Source organism: Osmerus eperlanus, chromosome 4 (genome assembly GCF_963692335.1).
Source record: "Osmerus eperlanus chromosome 4, fOsmEpe2.1, whole genome shotgun sequence".
In the NCBI taxonomy this organism is placed as follows: Eukaryota; Metazoa; Chordata; class Actinopteri; order Osmeriformes; family Osmeridae; genus Osmerus; species Osmerus eperlanus.
Window position 1 is genome coordinate 17954776 of NC_085021.1, and position 10747 is coordinate 17965522.

The window sequence follows — 10747 nt, forward strand, 5'->3', positions numbered from 1 at the left end:
CAACTCTCACGCATTGGCCGTGAGACACGCATTTCAACCATTTTACACGCTCTCACGCCACACCTCGTATATCTCACGCTGAAAAGGCAACGCCAACCAAGTAGCCCTGCTAACGTTGTAAACAGTAGCGGACTAGGCGCAGGTTCACGGAGAGAAGCAACATAGACGCGCGAACAGCCGTAAAAACTCGCATGGTTGGGGGGGGGGGGGGGGGGGGGGGGGGGGACTCATAGACGCTCGCCGCGGGGGGGGGGGGGGGGGGTTGGAAAAGTTGGCAGCCCAGTAATAGAAATATCGATGCGACCTAATTGAGGGTTTGTAGATTAGTCAGGGAACTTCTAAGCAAGTAAATCATTCAAGTCATTTCAGTTCATTCGGAATTACATTTATCGGCTGTAAAGTGCGTTTTTATGTATATCGAGGCACCCCTCCCCCAACCACTCTACTTCCTCGGAACCACCATTTCATTGGACACAGCGCGCCATCTTGAAAAAAACAATAGGCCGGAGCGCGCGAGAGGAATTTTGGCTTGGGTAGCGATGCGGGTATGGATTCTTGGTTAGGTACATTTGACAGGAGGATCATTTTAAACTGTCATTATTAGATATCCATTAATGCAGCTCCTCAGTTGACAATCTTCTACAGCATAGGCTTTTCTCCTAAATGTAGGATAGGTATGTTTTTAAAAGGTTTAGGCTAGTCACATTTTCAACCCCCAGTCCCTGCCGGACCTGTAATTTAATTGTTCTGCATGTAGACCCCATAGACTATACAGTCTGTGTGATGTAGACCTATTGGTCGATTTTATTTAGAAATGAGCGCTGGAAAGCTAGGACTAATTGGCGAGTCTAACCTAAATATACGCTTAACTTAACCCTCGTGCTGCCTTCGGGTCACATGACCCAAAGGTTCATAACGAACCATCGTTGTGTTTACCCAATTTTACCCAATACAAAAACAAATTAAAATAATTTTCTTTTAACCTTTGCAATGTGGGGGGTCTGAGACAGCCCAACGGTTAAAAGAAAATGCTTCACTTTGTCTTTGTATGCGGTAAATCTGTCGCCGGTGGGTCACAATGACTGATGGGTCAGAATGACCCGAAGATAACACAAGGGTTAAGTAGCCAAAGCCATGCCAACGTTTGGCCTGTGGTATTGTAAATATGACACTAGATTGCCATTGTGAATTTAATTATGTGGCGTAATATGTCTGAAAGAAATGGCTTATATAATAACTTTGATAAAAGGGCCCAAGAACGGATAAACTATGTTGACATAGGCTACAGCGCATCGCCGTATAGTAGGCTAGGCTACATAAAGCGTACTTAGTGACAACCAAAGATTTACATGCGTAACCTACAAACGTAGCCTGCGACATAGCTAGCTAGCCTACGTATTTCTCTGTCATACGATCCAAACTAGTTCGTACCGATCGTTCCAACTTTGCACATGCGCAGTACATTCAGTGATCGCGAAAAAGAACGGAGGTTGGACTGGCAGTAGACGTGCGGGTGTGAGTATGGAACTAATTTGTTTCTAATTCGCAGTTCGAACTCTTGGAATGCGTAAAATGATTGACATGGGCTGACTGCAACATACTAAAATGACACACTAAAGTAGTCAGTTAAATGTATCGGTAACATGGCATAAAAGGGTATCGAAGAATAGTTCTGTGCATCAAGCACTCAAAGCGAGTTCCAGTCGCGCGGATGAAAACACGTCGCAAGCTTCTTTGGAGCAGCGGAGGGAGCAAGTGAGGAGGTGGTGTAGCTGTAGGGGGAGGGACGACGACGATATCCTATTTTTCCCCCCACATTTCCTGTTGCTAGTTGCTACCAGTCTTTGGTTGCTACAGAGGAACGTCTTTTAATGCACACAAATGTAGACAAAAATGATGTATCAGCCGTCCCATCCCGCAAGTATAAGTCAAATTGAATGGGTTGCTTATTGCATTGATTTAATTTATTGTTAAATGAAGTGAAGACACCGAGACTATAACTTCTTAAAATTCCAATTAGCTAGTCGTCAGACACTTTCCCAAGAATGCAAAACTGCCAGCTGCTGTCCCTAATGAAAGATTTAGAGCCAGTTATGCTCAAAATATAATCAATATTATAAAAATAATCTGTCATTCCTGATCAGCCACTAACCGGTCCCGTTAGACCACATATGTGGTCGTGTTTGTGGTCAAACTACAGTGTCAACAAGGTTTCCTTCTTAATACTTGCGAGTTTGTAGAATACATCAACCAATCAGTGTTGGATTAGCCAATGCCTTGGTCATGGTTGCTCCTTCTCAATTGTAAATTCAATTAGCTGTTTTGTAACTCAGGGTTTTTTTTTTACTAATGGTGTTTGGGTAATTCCATGTGGGGTTAGTGAATAAATACTTTAATGTTGAAATGTAGAAAACTTAGTGAATTCATTAATATAGATTTCTATTAAGATAATGTGAATGCATCAACAGTTTGTACTTAATGCGAGACTCAGAGAAGCTTAATGTAGGGGTTCTGACCAACCTCGTCAAGTCCAGGTGTCTAGAACCCCAACGCAAAGTCAAACTAATACAACATCCACCTACTGAGGCTCGTGGCCTATGAGATTTAGTTCACGGCCCATTCATGGAGGACATCATAAGTTCCTGGCTATAGACCATGTATGCAATTTTTTTCATGCCCTCAGCAGACACCCAAGTCACGGTACCTGTGTCACCAACAGAGAAGCCTTGGTCTCCTACATGTCAACCCACACGTCATTAGACCATCACGACAGCATAGCCTCTGTTTAAGGGCGACGTTTGGCCGTACAAATCTAGAACGGCAACCTCATTCCGGAAGGTGTTTTCTCTCCATCGGTCTGAGCGGTGTTATATCATTGGACAGTTTATGCTGTAGTGTTTTTAGACGTGGCATCAGCCATGGCGTGACTAATACGCTGCAGTGCAGTTGTTTTTTGTCGCCCGGTGCTCGGTTGCACGCTGTAAAACAGTCACCATGACAACCACTCTTTCATTTGCCTTCCCCGGGCTAAGTATATTCAGAGATCGCTCCTCCAATGTGTAGCCTTGGAAATTCAGTGGAAGGGGGAGGGGGGGGGGGTGTTGAAAGCAAGGCCCAAATTCCATCATTAAGAACCTAGTTCATGTCATGTTCGGTCTCAAGTACTTATTTGTAGGCTAGCTTGCGTAGTTTTGAACAAGATTATCCATATTTAAAATTTAATGACTAATTATGACATAATTGTTTTGTGTGTCTAGAATGGTTTGCTGCTTGTCAGCATGCCCAATCACCATTGGAGAAAGACACCGACTCTGCCGTCTGCTGTGGAGATGGTGAAGCAAGATTGGAGAGGAGATTTTTATTTCAGTTGGTACTAGAAAAAAGGTCTATTAGTCTAGTGGTTAAAGAAGGATGGCATGGAAAAAGAGACTCTTATTAATAGTGATCTGCTGCCTGTCAGGCAGCCAGTCAGGCTACCAGTATACTACTGTAAAGTAGACAAGCCCACAGTAACCTCTTATTGGAAGAAAACTTTGATGGACAAGGAGCGATTGAACCAGCTGACTTCCATGGACACATCTGGCAACGATTTAGCAAATGAGGCTGCAGACCTTGGAGGAGTCATAGACAATGGGACTGCAAATCAGGAAGAGGACACTGCCAGTCAGGTTTCAGAGATGGGAGGAAGCCAAGCCAATGAGAGTGAGGTTTCAGGAGCGATCCGAGCCAATCAGACTGTAGATTCAGGAGGGATCCATGCCAGTGAAAGTGTGGAGTCTGGCGTAGAGCCAGATGAAACAGCTTGCCGGTTGAAGAGTGAAATGTTAGGTGTGGGAGCGGAGGGCTGCATCGAGGCTTGGTCCAGTGAAGACGGGGACCAGAGGGAGGTAGAGTCCGAGGCTCCAGTCGTGGTTGAAGGTGTCGAGGTTGAGCTAGACGACAGTCTCCCTGGCTGGCTGGAGCCCCTGGAGGAAGAAGATGAAGAGGATGATGATGATGTGGCACCAACGGTCTCCCATTCCCCTTCTCTCCAGCTGAGGCTGCTGTCCCCTCACAGGCTCAGCCCCGCAACAACATACCCAGTTCTCCCCCAGCTGCCCCAGTCCCTCCTGCGGCCCATCAGCCCCAACCGAACCACTGAGAAACAGAGCCAAAACCAACGTTCTCCACCATCAGACAAGGACTCAGCAAACCCCAGCAAGCCCCACCACCTCAGGCTGCTCACCAGGCAGGCCTCGGGAAGAGTCGGCTCCTCCCTCAATGGGCACGACCAGGTGAAGAAACTGCAGGGCAGGTGAGAAGCTATAAACCAGGAGGACCAAGAAGAAAAACTAGGAAGAAGGAAATATCTTCATGCTTTTTATTTCAATTGCTTTTTATTGCGATTTTTTTCTTGCTTATCCCCTGTTCCATCCACACCTTCTCTACAGAAACTGTGTCAAGTGTGGAGGCTCGCTCCCAGACTTGAAGACGGCTAATGAGGAAGAGCTGTGTCCCTCGTGCAAACGTAGGGAATTCAAACACATTATCTTCATTTACGCACCATAGTTTATCATCTTCAGGGTCTTTGCATGCCAATAGAAGACTGCAGACCAGTGCAGCAGAGTTTGCAATTTGAAAGGCCTACTTTGCAAATAATGCGGAACTTTGTTTGTTTTTTTTATTCAGCAGAGAAAAAGTCTCCAAGTATAGTATTCAGGAAGGTAAGACCAGCCCAACGTCACCGTTTCTGTGTGTGTATCCATCTGTGTTTGTATGACTCTCTGTCCTTAGTTGTGCGAGCGACAGGACACTTGTGCTGACCGCGCTTTGACCTGGTTTAGCATGAAGACGTGTTTGGCTGCAATACTGTAGAGCAGTTATCCCTCCAAATCTACCGAACCATTTGATAGGTTGCTTTGTTGGTGCAATGTTGTTGTTTTTGTAGCACTTAAAAAATGAGTCAGATTGGTCATGTAGACGAGATTGCCAGCTCGAGATTAAATTGCATTAGAATCAATAAGAGTATTTTCTGAGACCTGTACCATGCTGGGTTCAACCAGTCTTTTCTAGCTTGTCTTCTGCCTCTTGTGTTTTGTGGTTGCCACAGGGGTGGAAACAGTCTTCTAGAGGTAAACCATTGAAACACACAGAGGTACAGTAGCATCCATTAAAACTGTTATCTATGTGTTAGTCATATTTTTGCTCTGGTCTGTGGTGATTGGCTGATTTGGTTGGTTGTTTTGCAGATTCATTTAAATGGTTATTTGTGTCAAGGGTTGTTGTGTGGCATAAATAGTATCGTAGAAGTACAGTGCCGAGGGATTTATTCTTTGACTACAACGTATAGTGACAGATTTGTTTGTCACAAGGGAAGATAAGCACTTTTTAAATGTTGTGTGTCTCTTCACTGGGTCCGAGTAAGCGTTGTAATGCTTGTAATTGGTGTAACAGATGACTGTCATTTGTTGTCTGACTGATGACTGACTGTTGTGTTGGTGGACTGACTGCTGATTGAGTGTTGTTAGTTGGCTGTCTGTTGTGATAGTTCAATGACTGTTGGCTGACTGTTGTGATGGTGACAGTTATATACTGGTGTCTCCCCAGGTGGGGGCTGACCGGTGGGTGCTGGGGAGGTTCAAGGAAGAGGAGGAAGAGGAGGAGGAGAGCAGCAGGACTGTTAAGGTCTCAACACCCCTCTACAACCCTGTAACAACCAGAGACAAGGATGTGTATTCTGTCCACTCTCCCTGGTCCTCCAACCCCACGTCTATGTTGTCGAGCCCAGTGGAGATGACTGATTCAGTCACAGAGAGAGTATATTAGTGAATGACACGCATGCACACCGATGGGATGTGTGAATGGAAAGTAATGTCACCATAACACTGATTTTGTCCCTCCAGAGAAAAGCCAAGATGGTGACAAAAGAAGAGGCAAAGCAGGAGCAACGGAAAGCACAGAAGAAGGTGAGGATGACTGTCTGCTGGATGTGGTTTCCTGTTTATGCTTCCAGGGAACGACAGACGGGTGGAGGACTGTTTCATGGTAACATGGTTGTGCCAAGCAAGCTCACTCAAATAATGACTGTATGTGATATACAAGGTGGTTTATCTTGACATTTTATTCCTGTCTTGCCATATTATTGTCCAGCTCTGCAAGTCCCCCTCACAGAGTGAGACTGGTGACACCTTCCAGAGAAAAGCCTTCAGAGTCCCTCAGGTGAGAGACTGACTATTCACTTTGTGCTCCAGAATGAGCAATTGTTGCTTTAACAGCCTGTTTAGATCTGGTACCAGCCAATCATATTGAGCAGTCATCTCAACAAGAGCTGACCTTGCTTTAATCACCAGGCTCATGCCAAAGGAAAGACATCATCTCCTGCCTTCAAGATTGTACGTATTACCAACTGTTAGCAACGCTACTGCAAACAATGAACCATGGTTGAGGCTGTGTCTTACTTTTGCGATTTGAGTCAAATATCACCCCTGCTACAAGAATGTTCTACCCTTCACTTACCTTCTCTCTCTCACTCGCCCCCTCCAACCCCTCACATCTTAGTTTTATCGTAAGTTTCGTAGCGTGGCCTGTACGAAGTGTGCTGCTTGTCTGCGTAAGGACTGTGGCAAGTGTAAATACTGCATGGACAAGCCCAAGTACGGGGGAAAGGGCAGGCTGAAGCAGAAGTGCCTCATGCGCAGATGCAGAGCCATGGTAAGCAGCCAACTGGCAAGCACAGAGCGCTCACTTTAACCTTGAATGTGTTTATGTGTCTGCATTTGTGTGATGGCTTTGTGTTTCCTTCTGTGTGTGGTGTGTGTCTTTGTGTATGTGTGTGTGTGTGTGTGTGTGTGTGTGTGTGTGTGGATGGGTGGGGTGTGTGTTTCTTCATATAAATGTGTGTGTGTGTGTGGTCAGCAACCAGCCAAGGCCAGCCAGGACCTGCTTGGGCCTGGTGTCGCTAGACCCACCCTGAGAAAAGTGCCCCAGAAACGCAGGAGATACAGCTCTGAGGACACAACAGACGAGGAGGAGGAGGGAGAGAACAGCACCTGCAGCGGAGACGGGGAGTGGACCCCTCATGTGAAGACGCAGAACAAGGAACACACCGGGACTCCAGTGACACATGTGAGCTTTCTAAATGACTTTAATGCCGTCAACCTTGCCTTTTGTTTTAGGGCAGGAGGTTGTCTAAATGTATTATTGATTGGATAGATCAATACAAACGGATGTGAAGATTTCTGTCGTTCGAAAACCCACTCACTGTCACTCGGGTTGTGATTACTAACTGAGCTCTGAGAGCGGATATCATCCATCCGTGTCTTTTATCGGTGGAGTAGGTACCTAAAGCTGTCGTCTGTTCCTCCCTGTAGCTGGCCTCCTACGTGGTGGTGAACCCTCTGACGGGCGAAGTGTTCCGAGCACTAGCCCCACCCACTCAGGAGCAAGGGCCACACAAGTACCTCCAGGTCAATGGCCATCCTTTCCCTCCCAACATACTCAGCGCACCCAATCTGCCCTCCCACTTCACAGTGAGTCTTCATCCTGGATGAGGGGAGAGGGAGGGTGGAGTGGGGTAAGGAGGGAGGGGAGGGCAGGGTCCGTGCTGAGGGATAGAGGGACTGGAGTGAGATGAGAGAATGGAGGTGTGAGAATCAGATTGAGTATGGAGAATGGGGTGTAATCGGTGACCTATTTGACCCCTGTCTCCCCCCTCAGAACACACCATATGGTGTCACTAACACAGATTTTTTTTAAAATTGATTTAGCAGATGCTTCTATCCAGCTTTAAAAAAAAATGATTTAGCAGATGCTTCTATCCAGCTACATACTATTTGAGTCTGGGAAGCTCCTGTCTCAGAATAATGTGTGTAGTAAGAGTCATGTTTGTTTTTCAGACTCCATCCAGTGTCAGCCCTGGCCTGCCAAGCTACCTGGATGGTGTTCCCCTAACCTTAGTCCAACCCAAAGAGGAGAGCACTGACTACCAGTGCTGGCCTCCACCCACGCTCAACCAACCCAGCAAGGAGAATGGCCAGCCTTTGAATTATGAGAACACATTGAACCAACCTAGTCAGGGATATGGCCAACCAATGATAGCCTCAATGCTGAATCAACGGGAGTTCGGGCAGACTTTAAACTGCAATGACCCAAACCCTTCAACGCTGGTCCAGCTGAAAGAGGAGTTGGCTCCGATGGAGTGTTGTGAGGCTGACAGGGTGGTGGACATAGAGGTGGAGCTTGATTTTGGTTCACCAATCAGATCACCTGACACACTTGGCATGAGCGAAGAGGTCAGCACTGAGGTGGAATGTGAGGTCACGCTAGAGGAAGATCAAGAAGACGGTCCTGAATTGGTGAGCTCACATACTCTCTCTCCTTCTCTCTTACTCTCTGTTCATAACAGCCATCAGAAACCCTACAAGGAGGTTCAGTACACCACTAAACCCTAACCTTTCTCTGCCCCCCTACCTCCCCTTCCCCCCAGGTGCCGTACTGTCTGGCAGAGAAGACCGAGGTCATAAACGCGCTGGACGGCAAAGAGAGGGCGCTGTTGCGTTTCCTGCGCGTGCTGCGTCGCACCGTGCTGCCCGCCCACTGGGTGTGTGTGATGGCGGCGGGGCCCAGGCTGCAGCTGCTGCAGTGCTCCAAGCTGTCCACCATGGGAGACACAGTGCTCAACATCCAGCCTGGCTTCTCCTACCAGCTCACCGTGCAGCGGCACCACCTGCTGCCCACGCACACCCTCTACGACTCGCACCCGCTCTGCTTCGCCAACACCAGCCAGGTGAGGGGACCAACGAGTCACAGCGAATGAACCAAGGAATGTGTCGTGGACACATTTACATTTAGTCATTTAGCAGACGCTCTTATCCAGAGTGACTTACAGTAAGTACAGGGACATTCCCCCGAGGCAAGTAGGGTGAAGTGCCTTGCCCAAGGACACAATGTCATTTGGCACAGCCGGGAATCGAACTGGCAACTTTCAGATTACTAGCCCAATTTCTTAACCGCTCAGCCACCTGACTCCACATTTCAGACTGTGTGCGTGTGTGCGTGTGTGCGTGTGTGCGTGTGTGCGTGTGTGCGTGTGTGCGCGTGCGCGTGTGCGTGTGACTGTGGGGTGCCTAATATAATCCAGTTGTTTCCCTGACAGGTGGTGAGCCTACTGCTGGAGCTGGAGGGCATGGCCGTGTGCCGAGGGTTTGAGCATGGCCTGCCCCGGAGCTTCTCAGAGCCCATCCTATTGGTCAGGGCTGCCACCTGCCTCCTGCTGGTGCCCCAATCACAGGAGCGCTGTGAGCACTGCCAAGAAGTACTGCCTCTCTGACCAAGGAAGGGACTGAGTGACAGGATGGCAGAGGAGGAGGAAGACGGAGGAGGGTGACAGGAGACACTGTCACAGTCTGGGGAGGTTGAATGATAGGGAAAGGGGGGGGTGAGGGATCAATGGTGAGAAGAGGGGAGGGAAGCGAAGAAAATATAGACTTGGGCGGATGAGAGAAAGAAGAGGATTGATGAAAAGGGTGGTGTCGGAGAATCCAGCGTGACATCCAACTCAACAGAACTTTTTTATAAAAGGACAGTGTTTTCCACTGTCAGAAACTGTGGCTCCACGTAAGCTGTGTAACAAGTAGTTGTAAACCTGTTAAGGAATATCCCTTAAGTTCCTTCCAGTCACAGCATTCCTTTCTCTCTCATCTGTGCTGCACTGATACTCACAATGGTGCTGATACAGATTGTGGACCCTCCTGCCGGGTAATAGTCATTACTGATGACTACATGCAGGAGACAAACGTGCACCCTACTGTAGATCTCCTTTCGTCCCAGTGATGTCATCATTAAAGGCCGGTATCTTATTTAAGGCTCTTGGATGACACTAGCATTTTGTGTCTAAGTAGGGGGGCAGGGCTGGTTTAATCTGGACTTCAACATGAATGCAGTGAAATCTGTGTTACAAACTTGACTACCTCTTTTGAGTTTCTGGACCTGCAGCTACTTTCAAACTTCACAAAGGCTTATTTAGTCTTTTCCAATGTCTCGTTCGACAGACCTGGGCTGTCCACTTTAGACTGTAAATGTCTTCATTGAGATGCTTTTGTACCAAGACGGCTGCCTTTGGGATGAAACTGTAGTCTTATTCTCTAGCCAGATGTAAAGCTAAAAGAGAACTTGTTTTTAGAAATTTGAGGATTTCTATTGATGTAATCCTACTGTCTTTAGTATGTGTGGTTGCTGTACTAAAGCCTGTACTAGACGATGCATAGATGGTCTACTCAATATGGGTCAGTAGAACACTTGTTTTAATGAAGCCTCTAATGACGGTTTATGTGGATGTTCGACAATGGTCCACTCAGCCTCTCTGTTACATGAAACACCATTAATGCCTTTCATGAGAAGCCTTTAATAGTATTCACCCCAATGTTAATGTCACCGTCTCTGCTATCTTAAACAGCGTCTTCTGATTGTATGCATCTACAAAACATGGTGCTAAGAGTTCTGAGGTGGCTAGAAGTGCACTTGGGTATGGTATATAGTCAACCTTGGTGTATAGTTTCCTTTAATCTGTGCTTTTTTTATGGCAGTTGTGAATATACAACAACAAATAACCTCATCTGGTCATTCTGCTTACTGCTGTCACTGCTTAGCCAAAGTTTTCTTTACCTTGATGTATGAGTTCAGTGTTTTTGTTTTTTTTCATCAAAATCTCTGTAAATGTCCAAGTTTATAATACAGCAAACAGGTGTTTTTGAATCATTTCTTTGTCTCT

At 46.8% G+C, this 10747-nt stretch overlaps 1 protein-coding gene across 5 annotated transcripts; it reads left to right on the forward strand.

The window, feature by feature from the left end:
• Positions 1–498: 498 nt before the first annotated feature.
• On the forward strand, positions 499–10747 carry mbd1a (methyl-CpG binding domain protein 1a). 5 transcript variants are annotated; one of them, XM_062459801.1, is made up of 15 exons: positions 499–563; positions 3258–4294; positions 4431–4507; positions 4669–4703; positions 5090–5134; positions 5587–5664; positions 5883–5945; positions 6130–6198; positions 6330–6371; positions 6538–6690; positions 6895–7104; positions 7350–7508; positions 7875–8333; positions 8465–8764; positions 9134–10747. In XM_062459801.1, the coding sequence occupies exons 2-15, from the start codon at positions 3417–3419 to the stop codon at positions 9305–9307; spliced, it is 2742 nt and encodes a 913-aa protein (XP_062315785.1). In that variant the 5' UTR covers positions 499–563; positions 3258–3416; the 3' UTR covers positions 9308–10747. The 5 variants fall into 5 exon arrangements, with proteins under 5 accessions (XP_062315785.1, XP_062315782.1, XP_062315786.1 ...); XM_062459798.1 differs by lacking the exon at positions 499–563 and adding an exon at positions 1361–1515; XM_062459800.1 differs by lacking the exon at positions 499–563 and adding an exon at positions 1635–1755.